The following is a 22,512-nucleotide window of genomic DNA, read 5'->3' on the forward strand; positions in this document are numbered from 1 at the left end:
AAGGAGAAACATAAAGTTGCGGAGTTTTTGAAGTCGGGGGCAGGCGTTGATGAAATATATAAGCCAAAGTTATGGTACTATATATATATATGATCAGCTATCATTTCTTAAAGATCAGTGCATTCCAAGAAGTTCACGTTCGAGCATGTCTGATCATGTTGAATATGAGGTAAGTACCTAAATAAAACAAATTTTAGTTTCATGTTCATATTTTATTAAGTTTCATCATAACAACAAATATTTATTTAATTAACTTATTTTTTGTTTATGACACAAAATCATTCTGCCATGGAATACTACCCTCATTATTAATATAATTAATAAACTCTTGTCTTACCATCTTGGCCGCATTTGTAATATTCCCATAATTTCTACGACATAAGTGATTCATATTTGACTGAACGGTATTAAGCCCGGGTGTAATAGTTCCGTTTTCTCTGTCTTCCTGATCGTAACATTCTGATGGGGCGTAAAAATTACGCGAAGATGACATCAGAAAATTATGTAAAACACAACACACCATTACTACGGATTCTATTCTGTGAGGTTCTATGTTTATTTGCGTGTGAAAAATTCTAAACCTTGATGCCAATATGCCGAATGCATTTTCAACTATCCGCCTCGCTCGAGACACGATAATTGTAAATCTTTCTTTCATGTGAATATAAGTCAATTTGTCGGAATGGTTTCATCATGTCGCATCTTAAAGAAAATGCATCATCAGCCACGAATACGTATGGGAGTCTTCTGGAACTGTGTTCCACGCTTTCCGCGAGGGGAATTTTTAAATTATTATTTTGTAATTTTTCATAAAATTCTGTATTTTGAAGAACACCTCCATCCATTGGTACCAAAATCGCACAGCAAGAATTGATAATTCGCATCCACTATTGCCATAAGAAGAATGCTATGTTTTCCTTTGTAATTAAAATAATATGATCCACTATTTTCTGGAGGCGTAATATCTACGTGTTTCCCATCAATCGCTCCAAGGCAATGAGGGAAATTCCATCTTTCTTCAAATTGTTTGGATATAAATTTCCATTCCTGTTCAGTTCGTGGAAACTGAAATAGAAAAAAAACATAAGTATCATATTATTTTCATATATTATAATCATGGCATTAAACTTAATTAACATGAGGCGGCTAAGCCCATCGAAGAGTCTCAAAAATGAAGAGTACCAAAAATGAAAGCAGACTCACTTGTCAATGATGTACTTATGTCGGTACAGAATCACTTTAAGCGACCCGCTATTAGCGAAGACCGATATGATGTATTCGCTAAAAGTGTTGCGATCAAAATGCGTGAATTATCATTTATCACCACGCCGCCATAAAGCAGATATATATATAAGTGTAGATTTTATTAGTGATTTGCTACTAGTTGGAAATATCTCTGTTTATGTCCAACAAACAATTTCAGTTTAAGTTAGAGTCATAAAGGTTGATTGTTTATAATATATTTATACTTTTAGAAAGTGAGAATTGAAAAACAGCAAGTACTCAATGAAATGAAAAAAGGGATTCATAAAAATTATAAAATAGAAACTTAGTCTGGTATGAAATTATAACCCTTAAATCAACCTTTGCTTCCATATTGATGCTCCATCTTAGATATAAATTTAAGTTTTATGCTGATTTTAAGTTAATATTTATGTCAATTAACTTTTGTAACCAAAAATCAGTGATTTGCTACTAGTTAATATGTAAATGCAAAATCTGTTTAAGTAAGAAATGAATAAACATTGTATGTTATGTATTTGTCAGTTTTATTTTTGGTAATTTACCTTTCTTTAGTAGGAAAAGCCATTAAAGTGGTTAACAATATTAGTTTATTAAACGGTTTTATTTTTATTTTACAAGAATATACAGATAATGCATATATGAATGACCCGTACCTACTAATAGTTAGGAATATTAAAACAATCAGGTAGCAAAATAAAAATGTTTCAGTTATGGTTATTTTTTATTAAAATAAGGCACCAAATATCTTCCTTAACATAATGCAGTCTACATAGAAAAAGAAGCATATTATGTAACCACTTATTAAACAATACAGACATTACTACTGAACACACACAGGTGCACCAAATTAAATGCATTACTTACTACCTAATGTAGATGTATTCATATTTATATATGTAGATAATTAACTAATAAATGTAAGTGTTAATTTGCAGCAATGTCAATATCATGTTTGTGTGCTGTTATATACAACAAATTGTTCAAATATCACCCCCAAATTATAATGTAATTGAAATGAGTGTTACAGATTTTTACCAATTATAAAATTTTGCTAGACGGTAGAAATTGGGCTAAAAATACTAAAAACCAAAAAATATCATGGAACAAAATTAGAGAAGTTCAGGTAGTGTCCGACGAACCCTATATTTTGAACTATCGTTATAATTTTGAAGAAGAAAATAACATTATGAGTTTAATAACCAAAAAAAATTATTCATCAAGAAGGAAAAATAATAATTTATTACATACAGAAATTGTTATGTTACTCTGATCATTTACCTATTACATAAGCAAAGTCTTTGTCAAGGACGTATAATACCTCAAGAGTACCATAGTTTTTATTAGGGTTGTATCGGAACTCCGCCTCTGCCTCCGTTACTGCGGAACTTCCGCAAAGAATTTAACCTCCGCCTCCGCAAAATTTATGCGGAGTCATATCGGAAGTTCATTTACGATCACAAACAACGCGCAAGGAGCGACGCTAGGCGACGCGGCCGCTCGGCTGCGTGTTTTCAAGTGAAATGGTCGAGAGTTTGCTTAAGCCGCGGGAACACGGCCAAGCGGGTGGTGGGAGTGTGAGTGAATGAATAACAGGAATCAACTCGTCAAAGCGTTCGGTACCGCGTAGTTGCAATTGAGTCGTGATTGTTTTAAGTAATTTTGTGCGTAATGATTAGTTATTGTTATTTAAATAACGTGATGAAGCCGAAAACTAGTGAAATTTGGCAGTACTTTGTAGAAGTAGACGATAATTATGCAAAATTCAAAAGTTGCGGGAAAAATTATTCAAGAAAAGGCCGGACAACAACATCACTGAAAGGGCATTTAAAATCTATACATAAAGAACAATTTGAAGAACTTTGTAAATTAGAAGAACAACGTGAAAAAGGAAAATTACAACAGACATCGTCTTTAACACCATTGCAGTAAGCTAGACGGCAATTGTCTTTAGAAGAATCCACGAAAAAAAATCAAATGTGGGATACTTCACACCCCAAAGCAAAGAAAATGGATGATGTTATAAAAACTTTTTATCAACAGTTGTCACACAGCGACAATGTTGCAGAACAGAACAGTAGTGATTCCTCTGACGGTTCAATTAAATCACTGCTATTCTATCATAAATCTAAAGGTCTATTATGTATAAGATGATTCAATATCTAATTTAAAGTAATTTTCATTTTATTTTGAAGATTTAAATATTTTTGTTTCCTTTAACTTGATTTATCAGTCTTATTTTTAATTTTTATTTGTAGTCATTTTTTATTTCATTAATCTATCTATGCTCCAAAGACTCACTGGCCAGTTTTAATTTTATTAGTGAAGCTATGTTATTTTTTTATTAAACGTTTATTATACTGTTCATGGTAATGAAAGAAGACTGCATTATGTTCCTATACTTATAGATATTTTAATAAAGCTAGTTTTAGCCTACACTTTTTGTTGTTTTTATTCATGAAGTACCACCACCACCACATACGACCACCTTTTCGAGATACCTATATGGCAGTTTACACGTAGCATAATGTCGTATATCAAACATACGACTTTATTCGCGTTGTTTATAACAACCTGATTAAAAGCATAAAGTCGTAACAATAAGATACGACGTTTCTCTAGTGAGTATAAGGTCGTATGTAACTAAAATTAGTAATTTTGCATAATTTTTTATAGCATCCAGCTTTGAGAGCAATGTTTTGTAACTAATAATTAATAGCATAGTGCATAAATATCGGTTAAAACTGTTTAACAAATTAAGTTTATCATTAACGTACACAAAAATTGCTCTCCTGAAAAAATGCTTTTTTTGCCTTACGACTTCATGCGTGGGAGGCGTCGATATCACTTTTAAATACTTTGTGAGAAAGCACAAGACAAAAACCAACATTCAAGTGTGCCGGGCAGCCTTTATTGGCATTCTAAGAATCACTCCAAATCGGCTTAAAGGTGTGCTAGCAAGATATTGGAAGTCTGACTGTATAGCCACAGAAAATCGGGGAGGAGACCGAAAAGAGTTTGAATTCCGGGCAAGAAAAGAAGCTGTCATAAATTTCATTCGAGATTTTAAACCTCTTGACAGCATTACACACGCGACAAGATAAGGCAACGAATCTATCTAGATCCATCACTCAACATCATAAAGATGTTCAAAATGCAAATGCATTCTTTGGCGTCGGGACGTGACGACCCCATCGCCCACTGGTGAAATAACCTGTGACAGAGGTTATTTCATCAGCGCAATCAGTCAACCCCTTCCTAGTGGGAGTGCCATGCTGTTGCCTTCGGGCTTCAGCCAAATGGGCAGGCACGACCGGGGCAGTACCACTGTCTCTCAGAAAACCGGCGTGAAGTGATGCAATAAGTTCGCCTTATTGTACTCGCGTTTCGTGCGGTGAGAGAGACTCCCGGAGCCCATTCCCCCCCCCCCTCTACAAGAAATATGAAGGTGCAGAAAAAAAAACAGAATCTACCACACGCGCTCGCGGTGGAGAATCCCCCTCTGGGCGTCCAACACCGGGACACTCTGCGCCCGATGGTGGACGCACAGGCTGCCCTTCGTATTCTGGGGGGGGGCAATTCTGCGCTCGGTAAAAACATTAATCGTTCTCGGGGCAAACGGAGCAATTTACCAAAGGCACCCCCGTCCACACTCGCCGTGGACTTCACAAATGTTAGGGGGCTCAATTCCAACATCAACGCTGTCCACTACCACTTAGAGACTGCGAAGCCGGCCTTGCTCTTTCTTACCGAGACTCAGATATCCCCCCCGGCTGATACTTCCTACCTCTCCTACCCGGGGTACAAATTGGAACATTCATTTGTGCCGCGGGCGGGAGTTTGCGTGTACGTCAGAGAGGATATCTGTTCTCGTCGCCTCGGGACGCTTGAAGGAAGGGACCTATCTAACCTCTGGCTGCGCGTAGACTGCGATGACCATCCGCGATTCTACGCATGCCTGTATAGGTCCCATAGCGGAAATACCGAAACTGACCGACTCATTGAGCACATCCAAATGGCTACAGATTCCCTGCTCGAAAGGGTTCCTACCGCTGAAATCGTGATACTTGGCGATTTTAACGCCCACCATGCCGATTGGCTCGGCTCTGAAACTACCGATCACGCGGGAAGATCCTTTCACGACTTTGCTTTAGCCTACGACCTGACACAAATGGTCCCTGCGATTACGCGAATACCAGATGTGGATGGTCATAAACCCTCTTTGTTGGACCTTCTGCTGACTTCACATCCGGAGAACTATCAAGTCTCTGTTGACCCGCCATTGGGTTCATCAGATCATTGTGTGGTCCGGAGTACGGTGCCATCTACGCGCCCTTCACGGCCCCGCTTTATGGGTTGTCGCCGTATTTGGCACTATAAGTCAGCAGATTGGGACGGGATGCGGTCTTTCTTTGCGTCCTACCCTTGGGGGCCTATGTGCTTTTCGCCGGAAGCTCCAGATTCCGTCGCCGCCTCTGTCGCCGAAGTGGTTCTGCAGGGCATGGAACTCTTTATTCCATTTTCTGCGGTGCCGATCGGTGGCAAGTCTCAGCCCTGGTTTAAACGTTCTTGCAAGGCGGCCTCGCGTCGAAAGCGAGAATGCTTTAAGGCATGGGCGGAAGCGGCGAAATCTCGTGATGCCAATACCAGCGAACTTAAAACAGCATATAACTCAGCCTCCAGGTCCTTCAAACGGGAAATCACTAAGGCAAAGTCAGAGCACATTGCCAGATTTGGCGAGAGATTGGCCCAACTCCCTTCAGGGACTCGAGCCTTCTGGTCTCTCGCCAAAGCTGTCCAGGGGAATTTTTGTCAGCCCTCCATTCCGCCACTGCACAGGGAGGATGACTCTCTGGCCCACACTGCGAAGGAGAAGGCCGACCTTTTGGGCTGTCTCTTCGCGTCCAACTCGACTTTGGATGACCGAGGGAGATCACCACCGACCATTTCGCGGTGTGATTCCTCGATGCCGGAAATCACATTCCGGCAACGTGCTGTCCGCAAAGCACTATCTTCCTTGGACATTCATAAGTCGAGCGGGCCGGATGGTATCCCCCCAATTGTGCTGCGTACATGTGCTCCTGAGTTGGCTCCGGTCTTAACGCGCCTTTTCCGGTACCTGTACTCGCTCGGCACTGTCCCGAAGTGCTGGAAGACCGCTTCGATACATCCGATCCCAAAAAAAGGCGATCGCTCTGATCCGTCCAACTATCGCCCAATAGCTATAACCTCCTTGTTCTCCAAAATAATGGAAACCATTATTAATAGCCAGCTCTTGAGTTATCTAGAAGGCCACCAGTTGATTAGCGATTCTCAGTACGGCTTTCGTCGTGGTCGCTCAGCTGGTGACCTCCTTGTATACCTTACCCATAGGTGGGCAGAGGCAAATGAGTCCAAGGGGGAGGCGCTGGCGGTAAGTTTGGACATAGCGAAAGCCTTCGATCGGGTGTGGCACAGAGCACTGCTCTCGAAGCTTCCAGCCTATGGGCTTCCCGAGAAATTATGCGATTGGATCTCCAGCTTTCTGGCCGATCGGAGCATCAAGGTCGTCATCGACGGAGCATGTTCCGACCTTAAACCCGTGAACGCTGGGGTCCCACAAGGCTGTGTTCTATCCCCGACCCTATTTCTTCTGCATATCAATGATATGTTGCAACTTAGCAACATTCACTGCTATGCGGATGACAGCACTGGGGATATTCTTTACACTGGCCGGGCAGGTATTTCTCGGGCAGTTGTTGATGAGTACCGGAACAAACTTGTGTCTGAAGTCGAAACTCTACTACGTGGAGTCTCAGACTGGGGCAGACAAAACCTAGTCCAATTTAACCCCAAGAAGACACAAGTTTGCGCGTTTTCCGCTAAAAAAACACCCTTTGTCGCTACTCCTCTTTTCGAAAACACTCTTCTTAAAGCCACAGCCAGCATTGGAATACTTGGCGTTGACATATCGAACGACGTTCAGTTTCGCGGTCACTTGGAGGGAAAGGCTAAATTAGCCTCCAAAAAGCTTGGTGTGCTCAGCAAGGCGAGGCGGTACTTCACTCCGGGCCACCGCATGCAACTATATAAAGCGCAAATTCGGCCCCACATGGAGTACTGCTCTCACCTCTGGGCGGGGGCTCCCCAGTACCAGCTCCTTCCACTTGACCGTATACAACGCAGAGCGGTTCGAATCGTCGACGACCAATCCCTCTCCGTGCGGCTTGATCCTTTGGCGTTGCGTAGAGATGTGGGGTCACTCTGCATCTTCTACCGCATTTACCATGGAGAGTGTTCAGAGGAGTTGTTCGGATTAATACCTGCAGCTGAATTTCATCATCGGACGTCGAGACAGAATGCGAAATTCCACCCGTATCACCTCGACGTCCGCCGTTCCACAACTGAGCGTTTTTCAAGCCAGTTTTTGCCGCGCACAACCACTATGTGGAACCAGCTGCCCACTGAAGTATTTCCGAACCAATTCGACTTAGGGTCCTTCAAGAAAAGAGCGTACCTATTCTTAAAAGGCCGGCAACGCACTCGCGAGCCCTCTGGCATTGAGAGTGTCCATGGGCGGCGGTATCACTTAACATCAGGTGAGCCTCCTGCCCGTTTGCCCCCCGTTCTATAAAAAAAAAAAAAAAAAAAAAATGCAAAATGACCAAGCAGCGCCAGGAATGTCAGTATCAGAATCATTATTCAGATTTTTTTTTAACCGAAACTTTAACATTGGATTTGGATCACCAAGAACAGACGTGTGTTCAACCTGTTTACAACTACAGGAACAAATAAAATTTGAAAAAGGGACAGCTGAAAAGCAAAAACTGATGGTTCAGTTAAGAATCCACAAATTGAGAGCGAAGACGTTTTTTGACAAACTTAGGGAGGTGAAAGACGAAATGATCACCATCAGCTTTGACTGTCAAAAAAACCTACCTTTGCCGAAAGTGTCTGATCAAATGACGTAATATTCCCGGCAACTTTTCAGTTATAATACGGGCATTTCCCTCAAGGTGCAAACAAATATAGTCGACTATAAAGTCGTCATGACGACTATATTTGTTTGCAACGAACCTATCGGGAAATACCCGATAATTTTGAAGCTCTTGTGGTATTCGGGGGATTATTTTTCCGACCCAAATGTCGGCCAATAGAATTGCACCATGAGACGAAATGTACAGTTAACAAATAAGAATTTCATAATGAATAAAACAACTACTTAATACTTTTCTTGAAGCAACGACCAGAGAAAATTTTCACAAAAAATTATCAGTATAATACCATGTAGGTTGTACCACGTGACGTCGAATGGTGCAATTCTATTGGCCGATATTTGGGTCGGAAAAATAATCCTCTATAATTTCACTGTAGTTATAGGGTCTTCTAATGCCGAGCTTCAAAAAGAAAATGTCAAATCATACGTTTGGACGGAAGACATCACTGCCAAGTCATCAAATGAAATCTGCAGTGCATTATTGCACTGCTTAAATTCAGTGAATACTGAAAATATAAAGACTATTCGATTAATGTCAGACGGATGTGTGGGCCAGAACAAAAATTCGTTTATCATCGGCATGGTCAGTAAATTGCTTTCCGAGGCTCGTACGTTACAAACTACGTACGTTAAAAACTGTTGAAATTATTTTTCCAGTTACAGGGCACTCGTATATGCCAGCTGATCGCGTATTTGGCCTGACGGAAACGAAGATACGTAAACTTGAAACAATAGTTGATCCAAAAGAATATGAAGAAATAATGGCAGAGCACGCAATGGTTTATAAATTAGGGACAGAGGTTCCCGTTTATGATTACAGGACTGCCGTGGGAGAAGTGGTGAAGCCTACTAATAAGTGGCACTTTCAGATAACTAAAATAAAAAGAGTTATTTAGAGAAGAGGCAAAAGAACCCACAAAATTTTGACAAGGGGTGAGATCTCATACCAAAGCGACACCGGCAGTAGCGAAATGCCTACTGCGTCCCACTAAAACTTTCATGGATATGACTCCAGAACAAGTCCAGCTGGGAGTCGGCGTGAAGGAAAAGAAATTAAAAGATGTGGAAACCTTGCTAAATACACACTACGGCTGTAACTGTGCTAACCTAGAGGAGTTGGCATTTAGGGTATGTTCCGATATACACTGCGAGTACTGTATAGTGCTCCCACTGTTCAAAAATTCGTTCCGCTATGGACTGCCAGTATACAGCCGCAGCGTCCTAGGGAAATATATGACGTCACAAATCCCCGCTATACTTCTACTGCGAGCACTGGCGTTTTCGAGGTAAGGTACTCGCAGTGCTTTGATCACGTGATCAATCAAAACCAACCAATCATTAATTAGTCCAAGCTAATTCTTTAATTAGAATTAGCTTGGACTAATTAATGAAACAATGGAAAACTTACGAAAATTGAGTTTATTAGACTGTGTAAGTAATACTCTGTACGAGTTGAAAGTGACGCAGGAAATTTTCGACCGTGCTAGAGAAGGTAAATTTATCATTGTATTAATGTTTGAAAAGTAAACTCCTCAGCTTTTTTGTTTTTATAAAAATTGTAATTATTTGTCGTTATTATTTTGCAGATACGATGTTTGCTACTCAACTGTTGGAGCATTGTAAATTTAAAGGTAAAAATTTCAAGATAAAAATTTGAAATTAACCACAATAAGGTATACTGATAATTTACAAATGATTGTTTACTAACAATATCAGTACCTCTTATCGATTCAATAATTATGTATAGAGTAATAATTTTAAAATTTTAATTAATTGATGATCCACAGAATGTTATGTTTTTGATGGCCCTATTGAGGCTTATAATTTGGAAGAAACTGAAATGGAAAGTCAATCTACATCAGATGCCGGTACGTTGGAAGCTGATCCGTTTTGCGAAACCCCTTCAACATCATTCAAGTCTTTTAAGGCGAATTCAATGCCAGAAAAGTCTTTCGACAAACCATCGATGGCTAAAAAGGCATCAGATCAAAAAAAAAAAAAAAAGTACTGGTGAGTTATGGTAAAAGCCGAATAATTATATTTTCAGTAAATAAATCGGTAGGTTTTGAAAGTTCTTTTATGTTCCTCTAATAATGAAGTTGCGAAAAAAGCATTTTCAATAGATTTCATCAGAAAACTTCTAAAATTGTCACCACTCTTGTTTATTTTATTTTTTCTTTGTAAAAACTGATTAGTCAGAAGAAATTTCTGGCAATTTTCAAAATTTCATTCTACTTTCGCATCATATAATTATCAATCAGATGATTATATTAGCATCAACTATAATATCCATTACTTTCTTATATATTTATATTAAATACATTGTTATAATCTAATTACGGATATAAAGAATTGGAGAAAAAATTAGGTTTTACTTCTTATTGCGGCTTATAAAGAACATCAACTTGAATTCCTGGACGTAAATGTTAACAATGATGAAGTTTGGAAAAAAGTTGCGAATGACGTCAACGAAACCCTTAGTGTGCAGGACTTGCCGCCCATTGCTAACGAGAAATTCAAGACTAAATGGGAAACGCTCAAACGTCATTACAAAGGTTTTAAAGATAGCAACAAAAAATCGGGGAACTCCTCAATAACATGGGCTTTCTATGATGTAATCATAGAAATTAATTACTTCTTGATACTATTCGAATTTTTTACAAATATTTTAAGTAAATTAATTTGTAGGAAATGGAAGAAGTATTTGGTGAGCAACCATGGGTTAAACCTCTTTCTACTGACCCGGATCAAATTCTACCAATAAAATGGGTACTTATATTATTTTATTTCGTAAAATAGTTTTTAGTGTAACATAACAGTTAGACGAACTTAAATAAAATATATATTCTTCTTCTATTTCATAAACTTACAACAGAATCGGTAAAAATAAAATTTCGATATTTTACAGATCCTGAAATTATCAGCCCACCACGAAAGCGGCAGAAAACTTTAACAAGCTACTGTGAAGAATTACTTGCAGCTAAAAAAGAAAATAGTGAAACTCGAAAACAACATCATCGTGAGAAAATTGCATCTATAGCTCAATTATCTTGTGCTCTCAATAAGCTTGTAGAACACATAACAAAAGGACAAGGAGACTTTTTTGATGCACAGAGTTATTTTTTTCATATTCTAATTTTAATATGCCTTAGAAAAGGTCAAAGACTATATTTACTATTTTTTACGTATAAAAAATATATGCTATGAAATAGTATAGTTTAAAAAAATAAGTCTAGTACCTTGAAGAAAATTTTTTTGTCATAAAAGTTTCAAGTATTAATATTTTAAATTTAATCATTAGTCTTTTATTGTTTGTTACACTGATAAAAAATTTAACTTAGCTTAAGAGGAAAAATCTTGAACCAAGAACACCATTTTGAAGAAAAAAAATTTCTTGAGTCAAGAGGAAAAATTATTGAGTCAAGATATAATTCTTGGTTCAAGAAAATTTTCTTGATTTAAAAATTTTTCTTTTTAACTCAAGAATTTCATTTTCTTCAAAATGGTGTTCTTGGTTCAAAAGAATTTTTTTATCAGTGTATAAAGATACATTTATGTCGATGTTAAGGTTAATAAAGTACAAATGTTATTATGTTTAAATTTTTTTTATTTTCAAAGATTTATCGCAAGAATAACATTAGGTTTTTTATAAGATATATGAAAATAAGTTATAAGTAAAAATAAAAATATATGAACATGATAAAATGTGCAATAATTTCATTACTTGTTCTCAGTAATTTTTTCCCCAAAATTTGTTTGCTTTGTTTTCAAAGATTTTCGATAAAAATAGATTTACAATAAAATTTACAAATTTTTCTTCGGCAAGTCAATTTAGAAGCTTACTTTTCTAAATTGATTTATATAATTTAATTATCAGCTGATTAGTATGCATGTGTAATAAAACGTTGAAACTTATACATTATTATTTATTAAATTTTTCAACTTCTCTCTTTTCTCCATTCCAGCAACTTTCATGGCATTGTTCATTTCAATATCTACATCCATTGCTAGAATTTCATGATTCACAAGAATTGGGATGTCAATTCAATCATCTCTCATAATGCAAATGTTATGCAAAATACAACAAGCAATAACTAGTATTAAGTCAGTTCTTTTGAATGGTAGTTTATCCAATAAACTCCGAAATCTTCCTTTTAATGAAGCATTTGTTCGTTCTATCATATACGAGCACTTGAATGTATCTTATTGTATCGCACCGAATCTTCATTCAAGTTACCATTATTTCGATAAGGTACCATTATACAAGGTTGAATACTGTAAGCTTTATCTCCTAACAAATGGGAAAAATTCAGGTGTGCAATAATTTTGTAAATTTGACAACCGGAAAACACGAGCGTCATGAACTGAGCCTGCTTGACCACAGTACGCATGAATAATTTTTAACTTGTGATCACATACTAGCTGAAATTATTAAATTAAATCCATTTCAACAAGTTTGGTAAATATACAGCACATCAATATAAATATAATTGTTTCAAAAACCTGAGTTTGTAGAGAATGAAATCCTTTGCGGTTAATATAGCTGGCCTGATGTTCTTTCGGTTGAGCAATTCTTATATGTGTTCCATCGACCGCTCCCAATACATTAGGAAATCCGTACTTTCGATACATATGATTTGATGTTATACTTGCTTCTTCACGGGTAGGCCATTTTACGTAAATAGGTAGAAAATTATATATTGATTTGGCTACTTTCCAAACAGTTCTCCAAGCTGTTGCTTTTCCGACATTAAAACGATCACACACTGATCTGTAGAATCAACATAATAGTAAGCTATTTTATTCAATCATTTTAATTTTTAATTATTGAAGATGTTTAAAATGAGATTTAATTTATGTCAATAATCTACCTGTAGGAATCTGGTGTTGCCATGGTCCAAATACTCAGGAGAAGCTGTTTTTCGACAGGAATAGGATGTCTACCAAAGTGGACAGATTGTTTTTGCAAGTCCGGTCCCAGTAAATTTATCAGAAATTCAAAAGTATCTCGTCTCATACTGCAATTGATTTATAAATAAATTATTAATTATAGAAATTAACAATTGTTCAGATACTTGTGGTTAATGATAGGAAAATCATTATTATCACTTAATTGGGTAAAAATGCATGCCTTACCGAAAATGACTTTTGAAAGTCATCCGAAAAACCGTATTTTCTACATAATCTTGGGTTCTTGGAATAATACCTTGTCCTGCTCGATTTCCAAAACAATAAATGAGATCTTCATCATCGCTAGAATCGTCTTCGTCTGAAGATTCCAATAAATTTTGAACGGCACCAACAAGCACAATTCCAATTATTGTGTATTCCATTAGCTGTGAATTGTTTTTTATTTGTAGTAATTAATAACTAATTTTTATAAAGAAAACTCCTTACTTTTACCCTACATAACCTTTGCATTATAAGTAATACAGAAAGTTAATATAAGTTGAGTTATGATAAACAGACTTTTTCTAATTAAAAAATACTTACTTTCTTTGTAGTATTAATTCAATTGACAGTTAATATTAATATAGATTTTTTTAATGCGATAATACTCCAATAATAGTTTTTCTTGTTGAATTGAAAAACTTTGATGCACTCATTTGAAAACTGTGTCGAAAAACGAAGCTGACTAGTATACTGGACTGCGTTCCGTTTTAAATTGTAACCAGTATAGCTGGCTATAGAGAAACGGTTTCACAGTATACTAAATTGACGGTACTCTGTACAGTGGTCGCAGTGTATATCGGAACATACCCTTTATAAAAACGTACTGGCCAGGGATTATCTTTCAATCCGTGAGAACGATCCTTGTTGTGAACATGAGGCGGAAGAAGTATTAGATTTTGTGTGACTACCTACACGTATGTGAACATGAGATAATTTAGTTTTTAAGAATTTAATTTTAATTATACCTACATTTCTTTAATAAACTTGTTAGGTCTATTTATTATTCCTACCTAATATTAATCCTTTATCATTTTTATAATTCCTTGTCCTTAGTCCGTCCACTTGTGAGCTGTTATTCAAACTCCTAACAAATGCAGCCAAGTCCAGTACTTCGGTTTCTTGTACCGTTAAATAAAAATATGTTTATTATGGAACATAAGATACATGTATCACTTATTCCACGTCATTAAATTTGAAGGCATCCCTACTCATCGGCAAAGAAGACAGAGGGGGTAGGCCGAGAGAAAAAGCCGGCGTAAAAAACTCTCGGTACTCTTTTAAAACAGCAAATCATCAAACAACACTTATTAAAACAAATATCGCAAATTAATTAGAAGTAGCCTGTCTAGCACTAGTCCCAGGCCCTTTTATCAACTAGATAATCGTTGACTTTATAGTAAGCCTTTTTACACAGCTTTTCTTTAATACATTTCTTAAATTTATTGTAAGGCAGTGATAAAAGAGCCTCTGGGATTTTATTAAAGAAGAGTATCCCTTTCCCCAAAAAAGAATTACTAACTTTAGATAGTCTAGTACGGGGAAATTGCAGCCTGCGTTTGTTCCGTGTATTAACATTGTGCGTATGTTCTATTCTAGTAAACTTATCACTATTTTTGTATACATACATAATATTTTCATAAATATATTGCGAGGGAAAGGTGAGTATATTAACTTCCTTGAATTTATCTCTAAGAGATTCCCTACATTTTAAATTATAGATTGCACGAATAGCCCTCTTCTGCAGGATGAAAATAGTTTCGACATCAGCAGCATGACCCCATAATAATAAGCCATAAGTCATTAAGCTATGAAAGTAACTAAAATAAACAAGTCTAGCTGTATCGACATCAGTTAGTGAGCGAATTTTTTTAACCGCGTAGGCTGCAGAACTAAGTCTCTTCGCCAATCCGTTAATATGAGGGGACCACTGAAGTTTTGAATCCATGGTGATTCCGAGAAATACAGTTGTATCATCCAGATTCAATTCCTCACCGTTTATAATTGGTCTAGTATCCATAACCCTTGCATTTTTTGCACAAAATTTAATGCATTTTGTCTTTTTTGCATTAAGTAGAAGGTTATTCATACTAAACCAATGGACAATCGAAGACAGAGCATTGTTCACATCGTCAAAATTTGTTATTTGTCGTTTGATTTTAAAAATCAAGGACGTGTCATCAGCAAACAAAACTATCTGATGTTTTCTCTCTACCATGAAAGGTAGATCATTTATATAAACAAGAAAGAGGAAAGGGCCAAGAATTGAGCCCTGTGGTACCCCCATATCTACTGCCGACCCAGAGGACCTCTTACCATTCACTTCAACCTTCTGAGTTCTTCCGTGTAAATAGGAAGTCAGAAGATTCAGTGCGGTATTCTTGATGCCATAGTGACGGAGTTTCCCGATTAAGGTCTCGTGTTGGACACAATCAAATGCTTTGGATAAGTCGCAGAAAACACCTAAAGCGTCATGCGACTCCTCCCAAGCCTTAACTATATATCTATATAACTCAACACCGGCATCGGCTGTCGAGCGACCCTTGGTAAAACCGAACTGATTATTATGTAATAATTTGTTTACGTTAAAATGAATTACCAGTTGATTTAATATAATTTTTTCAAATATTTTACTACAAGTAGGTAGTACGGAAATTGGTCTAAAGTTACTGGGGTCGGACATACTACCTGCTTTAAATAAAGGAATAACTTTACTATGTTTCATTAGATCGGGAAACTCGCCACTTTTAATACAATTGTTGAAAATTATAGCTAGATGGGGAGCAATTACATCAATTATGCTACTAATTATTTTTACAGAAATACCCCAAAGATCGGTAGTGTTCTTAATATCTATGGTTCTAAATATCCTCACTATATCGTCGGCACCAATGAGTCGGAATGAAAAACTGACCTTGCACTCGTTTACATTATCTTTAAGCAGCGATTCAGCGAGGGCGGGAGATGATTGAAGAGACGTTACTACGTAAATACAAAATAAAAAAACGTTGTGGCTAGACAACCTTTTTGGACTTGGCTTGTTTTGAAATTTAGCGACTCATATGTCGGAAAAAATCCAGAAGGGGAGGTTCAGAGGTTTTTTCAAAAGAAAAAAATGTTTGTCACTGTTCCTTGCCCAAAAGCTGTGCAGGTATATAATCGCTATATGGGTGGTGTCGACCTTCTTGACTCCATACTCGGTTATTATCGCATATTACACTGATACCGATTTCTCTGATATGTGTGAACACGGGTGACTGATGGCACGTCCCTGACCCGGAAATGTGTGGATAGCGCTTAATAGAGGAATGCCCACGGCTCGAACTCCTCAGACACAATTGTTAGATATTTGGGAGACTAAGTGGGCAACACTGAGCGTCAGTCTTGAATAAACGTTTTGCAGAGTGCACGTGTCTTTGATTTATCAGTGGCGACGAGGATAAAAAAAAAATTCACATAAATTTGAAAATTAATTAAACTGTGTTGAGAAAATTATAATGATTGGTCAAATTAGTGCATTTGACGTTAAAAACGGCAATTGGTCGGCATATGTTGAACGGGTGGAGATGTATTTTGTGGCAAATAGAATAGAAGATGGCGTCAAATTACCCACGCTTATAGCGGTAATGGGGGAAGATAGCTACGACTTGCTATCTACGTTGGCCAGTCCGAAGAAACCTTCGAGTCTAACTTTCAAAGAAGTTGTGAATTTAATGGAAACGCATTTGCAGCCGAAACCTTCAATATTAGCGGAGCGTTACAGATTTCGTCAAAGAAGGCAGCAAGAAAACGAATCGATTGCCGACTACGTGGCGGACTTAAAAAAATTATCACGGTTTTGTGATTTCTCAACAACACTAGAAGATAATATTAGAGACCAATTTGTGTGCGGGCTTAAAAGTGAATCTACAAGACAGAGGCTGTTTGCCGAGGAGAATCTTTGTTATAAAAAAGCCGTGTCGCTCGCGATAAACCTTGAGGCGGCGGAACGTGACGCGGGCGTTGTGGATCGTTCACTCATTGTGGAGCAAGTAAATAAAATGCAAATACGTGAGTGTAAAGCATGTGGGGACACAAATCATCGCTGGGAAGATTGTGTCTACAAAAATTTTGTGTGCAGCCTCTGCAAAACGACAGGCCATCTCCGTCGTATGTGTACGGGACGAGAGAAGACTGGGGCACGCGGTGAGGGCGTGATGAACAGCTACGGGTACAGTGGCAGATCGCGCGGGTGGCGCGGGCGATGGCGCGGGAAGCGTGGCGGTCGATCACGTGGCGCCAGGCGCGGGGCCGGACAAGGAGCCCCCGCCGACACCTACTGGCTGCAGGGAGCCGCCGGATGCGAGGCTGGACCGGTGGCCAAAGCGGCGCCGGCGAGCGAGGTGCGCCAGCAAGAGGAAGTAGACTACACGGATGAGGAGCCGATCTATCAGATGTCCTTAGCTAAGTACAAACCGGTGTGTATTTCCTTGTTAGTGAACGATACATTGTTGAATATGGAAATAGATACTGGGTCCGCTTTATCCTGTATTAGTAAAAGTACATTTTTAAAATACTTTAACAAATTAAAGTTAAGGTCATGCAGGTTAAAATTAAAGTTTTATGACGGGGCTACCATTGAACCATTAGGATATTTAGAAATCAGTGTAAAATATGGCAACATATGTAAAGTTTTGGACCTTTATGTTATCGACAATGGCTGTACCCATTTATTAGGACGACAATGGCTCTCAGAACTGAATATAGATATTCCTAAATTTAAAATCTGCAATGTAAATAATGTGCAAGCAAGCCAATCGAATGATCAAATCAATAATATACTTTCCAGATATAAGTCGGTGTTTGACGGGACCCTGGGCAGGTACACTGGTGGTACGGTGGCGTTGAAGGTGCGTGAGGACGCAGAGCCTATATTTTGCAGAGCGAGGCCATTGCCTTTCTCTATGCGAGCGCGTGTGGATGCAGAACTAGATGCCATGCTTCAGGCCGGCGTTGTAGAACCGGTGGACCACTCCGACTGGGCTACTCCGCTGGTCATTGCTTCCAAAGCAGACGGGGGAATTCGTATTTGTGCCGACTACAAGGTGACACTCAATCGAGCCTTAATGATTGATAGGTATCCGGTTCCGAGGATTGATGAATTGTTTAGCGACCTCAGTGGAAATAAATACTTCACAAAAATTGATTTATCGCAGGCTTATAATCAACTTGAACTAGATTCAGAATCAAAAGCGTACACTGTAATCAATACACATAAGGGGCTTTTTAAATATAATCGCTTAGTATATGGCTTAGCTTCAAGTCCAGGAATATTTCAAAAATTTATGGCAAATTTGTTCAAAGATATTCCAGATGTGATTACGTTCTACGACGATATATTGCTTAAAAGTAGGGATTTTAAAAGTCATTTGGAAACAATAGAGAAAGTCTTTAGTATTTTGCAAAACAACGGGTTAAAAATTAAGAAAAATAAATGTAATTTTTTGGCTTCCGAAGTTAAGTACTTAGGATACATTATAGATAAAGATGGTATAAGAGTGGACCCAGACAAAGTAAAAGCAATTGTAGGTAGGGTTTATCCAAAGAACGTATCTGAGTTAAAATCGTTTTTAGGAATGGTTAATTTTTATGGGAAATTCATAAAAAATTTGAGCACTCATCTGGCTCCTTTATATGAGCTATTAAAGGCAGGTAAACAGTTTATTTTTTCTAAGGAGAGTAGTTTAGCATTTAACAAAGTAAAGAAATTGTTATGTAGTGCAGAAGTTCTAGTGCATTTTGATATATCTGCAGAGTCCATAGTGACCTGTGACGCAAGTTCGTATGGCGTGGGCTGTGTGTTAGCGTCGCGCGCGCCTAACGGTTCGGAGCGGGTCGTGGCCTATGCCTCGCGCTCACTCACTCCTGCGGAGAGACACTACAGCCAAATACATAAGGAAGCCCTCGCTATTATATTTGCTGTTGATAAATTCCATCAATACTTATATGGTCGGAAGTTTACATTAAAAACAGATCATAAACCACTAGTAAGCATTTTCGGTCCGAATTCAGCAGTACCTTGTACAGCAGCGAGTAGGTTGCAAAGATGGGCTATCAAGTTATCAGCATATGATTTTAATATTGAGTATATTAAAACCGACAAAAACACAGCAGATGCACTATCGCGATTAATTACAGCACATAAAGAGATAGGTGAAGATACTTTGCCAGAGCAAACATATCTGCATTTTGCGACAGAGGCTCTTCTTATGGACTACTCAGTTTTAAAAAAAAAAACCTGGTCTGACCCGATATTATCAAGAGTGTTAACTTATATTAGAGATGGTTGGCCGGTAGGAAATGAAATCAAAGAATTAAAACCATATTTTAATAGAAAAAATGAACTTTACACCGAACTAGGTTGTATTTTATGGGGCCATAGGTTAGTCATTCCAGCTTCATGTAGGAATAAAGTATTAGTAGAATTGCATGATACCCATATGGGTATTGTTAAAACTAAGTCGTTAGCAAGAAGCTATGTCTGGTGGCCTGGGGTAGATGAAAGTATTCAAGCAATATGTCAGTCTTGTGAAGTGTGCGGTGCGGTCGCAAATGCTCCACCTTCACACACGCCACAGGCCTGGCCATGGCCAAGTAGACCTTGGTCCAGAATTCACATAGATTTTTTGGGACCTATTTCCGGTGTAACTTATTTTATAATAGTAGATTCTTGCTCTAAATGGATTGAAGCAATCAGAATGAAAAGCACAAAAGCAGATTCTGTAATTGCTGTTCTTAGAGATAATTTTGCTCGCTTTGGTTTAGTAAAACAAGTGGTGACAACGGTCCACCTTTCACTAGTAAGGAATTTGAATTATTCATGAAAAGAAATAAAATTGAGCATATTTTCTCAGCCCCGTATCATCCGGCTTCAAATGGAGCAGCGGAAAACGCAGTTAAGATATGTAAGAGAGTCATAAAAAAAGCGGTTAATCAAAAACTAGACCCGGACATAGCACTTTCTCGATTTTTATTAGCCTATAGAAATACGGAGCATTACACTACAGGAGAGAGTCCTGCTAAGATTCTGTTGGGCAGGGATTTACGTATGCGTTTAGATGCCTTAAAGCCTTCACGCGAGACGAGAGTTCAATCGCACCAAGCTCGCAGTGAGGAGTTTGCGGGGGGAGCGCGGCGTCAACTTACACCCGGTGACCCGGTGTGGTACCGCGACTACCGCTCTCGGGACAAGTGGCTAGGAGGCCAGCTGACGGATAGGTTAGGAACCACTGACTACAAACTTAAATCTGTTCTCGGAACCGAAGTACAAAGACATATCGATCAATTAAGGTTTAGAAAGGCCAAAGTAGTTGATAGTAATACAGGGGACATAAATCGTCAACCTTCACATGTTAATCCAAAACCTAAGTCCCGAAGTTCATTAGCTTTTCCAACCTCAGAGAGCCCAGAACGAGACCCCGATTCTATGACAGCGTCGTCTGCCACAGCTGATATGTTGACGTCACCTAAAACGGTTCGTAATCAAAGAGCATCCCACAATGAAATGAGCAGCCCAGATGGCAATACGTCACGTCAGGAAGCTATCACCGCCGTCACCGTACCAGCAGTGTCCACGCCCGGGGGACCGATTCAAGATAATGTAGTCTACAGGGAGTTAACGTCTGATCAACAAACAGACAGAATTAGTAGGATTCGTAGACCCCCTCGTAGATACGGTTTCGAAGATGTTTTTTTTTTCAGGTAGCATATAAGCATCTTAGATTATTTTTTAAAATTAAACTTATTTTTTTTTTATCTTTTCACATGTATGTCAATGTAAATTGTTATATTCTTGTAACAAGTAGAGATTTAGACCATTAAATATAAATATGGTATGTTGTAGTAGTAGGTAAATCTTTAAAATAGATTGCAGCTGTTTATTTTTAAGTTTTTTTTTTTGTCATCTTTAATAAAAGTGTTAATTTCGGTAAATAGGGAGAGAGGTAGGTAGGTACTGAGGTAGCTTACATAGAAATATACTTATTGTTTTTTTTTTGTTATTTACTGTTTTCCTTATTATGTATTTCCATCATTGAGTTATTAAATTACTATTGTTATTAAGACAGCAACCTATCTACTTGTGAATTTACCTAGGTATTTGATATATCTTAAAAATCTTTAGAACACAGAGTTTATTAACTAATTAATTAGCTATGTAAGAGAGCTTAGCATTTAAGGGGGAAGGTGTTAGATATTTGGGAGACTAAGTGGGCAACACTGAGCGTCAGTCTTGAATAAACGTTTTGCAGAGTGCACGTGTCTTTGATTTATCAACAATCACCTACAGAGAAACAGGAAATCCCACAATCCCTACTCCCTCATAAATACCAATCACAAAACCGTAACATCCCTCCTAAACGTGGCAACTAAAATTATAGATTCCATTAAAGATTATAATAACCCCCCAACAACCAGATAGTAATGCACCTGTTACCTACATGCAAAGTTATTAATACTATACTAACTGTCAAAATTAATTTTACTTTGTACATATATTTGTATTTGTACGCCATTACATTGTTCTACCTTTCAAACAGAACTGTTTTACACTATTTTTCTTTGTTTTTTACTTTATTCTATTCCTATATGTAGTAGATTTAAGATAAGATGTTACATAAATAAGCGAACTGAATTACAACAATGTATAACGCACTAGCTCATAAGACCTTTACACTGCTATTACACTTAAAAATTAAGACAACAATATTTCTGCATAATTCAAATTGTAATTAATATAGACATAATGTAAAGGTGATATCAGACGGTTAATTTTTTGTTCATTTTCATTTTTCATTCGGTACATTTCACTCGAAATGAAATGTCTGAACAAAAAATGAAACACGAGTGCCGAATGAATTCGTTAGTGAACCGATCCAACAGTGTTGGATATTGGCATCCGGTTATGTTTCATTCCCACTCCGAACGAGAAATGAACGGTCTGAACACCAGAGAACGTTCATTCGGATTCGGCCAATTTTTTTCGAGTAGCCGACGGACATCACGTTGTCGACGAAGTTATAACTTTTTGAAGTGAAAACTTCTTTAGCGGCGCTGAGCACTTTTTTGTATGGGTAAAAACTTTCAAACTTGCGTCAGGGTCACGTGATACTGATCGAAAAAGCGTAAGATCGAGGGGAAGGGAGAGGAACTAGTATCTCCCACTCTTTCTACCGTGCCTGAGTGTACAGCGTCCCACGCGTATCCAAGGATGGTGACAGCTGATTGCTTGACTGTTGTGTAGTAAATACACTGTTGTGTATTCGTAAATGTGAATTGTTTAAATTATGGAAATCGAACAAAGTGAA

General features: G+C 37.9%; 1 protein-coding gene and 2 long non-coding RNA genes across 3 annotated transcripts; 1 reads left to right on the forward strand and 2 right to left on the reverse strand.

Annotated features, from left to right (window-relative positions):
* Window positions 1-691: 691 nt before the first annotated feature.
* Window positions 692-1,675, reverse strand: LOC125058244. The gene is made up of 2 exons (XR_007118358.1): window positions 1,204-1,675; window positions 692-1,065 (listed from the first exon to the last, which is right to left on the reverse strand). It is a non-coding gene; the product is annotated as an uncharacterized LOC125058244 (long non-coding RNA).
* A 7,917-nt stretch (window positions 1,676-9,592) lies between these two features.
* LOC125058888 lies at window positions 9,593-10,232 on the forward strand. Its single transcript, XM_047663029.1, has 3 exons — window positions 9,593-9,710; window positions 9,805-9,849; window positions 10,006-10,232. Exons 1-3 carry the CDS (start codon window positions 9,614-9,616, stop codon window positions 10,230-10,232), a joined length of 369 nt encoding a protein of 122 aa, XP_047518985.1. The 5' UTR covers window positions 9,593-9,613.
* Window positions 10,233-12,382: 2,150 nt separating this feature from the next.
* On the reverse strand, window positions 12,383-13,811 carry LOC125058231. The gene is made up of 4 exons (XR_007118345.1): window positions 13,355-13,811; window positions 13,090-13,236; window positions 12,722-12,989; window positions 12,383-12,640 (listed from the first exon to the last, which is right to left on the reverse strand). It is a non-coding gene; the product is annotated as an uncharacterized LOC125058231 (long non-coding RNA).
* Between the last annotated feature and the right edge of the window lie 8,701 nt (window positions 13,812-22,512).

Source organism: Pieris napi, chromosome 18 (assembly GCF_905475465.1).
Source record: "Pieris napi chromosome 18, ilPieNapi1.2, whole genome shotgun sequence".
Lineage (NCBI taxonomy): Eukaryota > Metazoa > Arthropoda > Insecta > Lepidoptera > Pieridae > Pieris > Pieris napi.

Coding starts and splice junctions, on each gene's coding strand:
- LOC125058888 (XM_047663029.1), top strand. CDS start 9,614: ATGGAAAACTTACGAAAATTGAGTTTATTAGACTGTGTAAGTAATACT. Junction 9,711..9,804: donor TTTCGACCGTGCTAGAGAAG/GTAAATTTATCA, acceptor ATTATTTTGCAG/ATACGATGTTTGCTACTCAA. Junction 9,850..10,005: donor GGAGCATTGTAAATTTAAAG/GTAAAAATTTCA, acceptor GATGATCCACAG/AATGTTATGTTTTTGATGGC.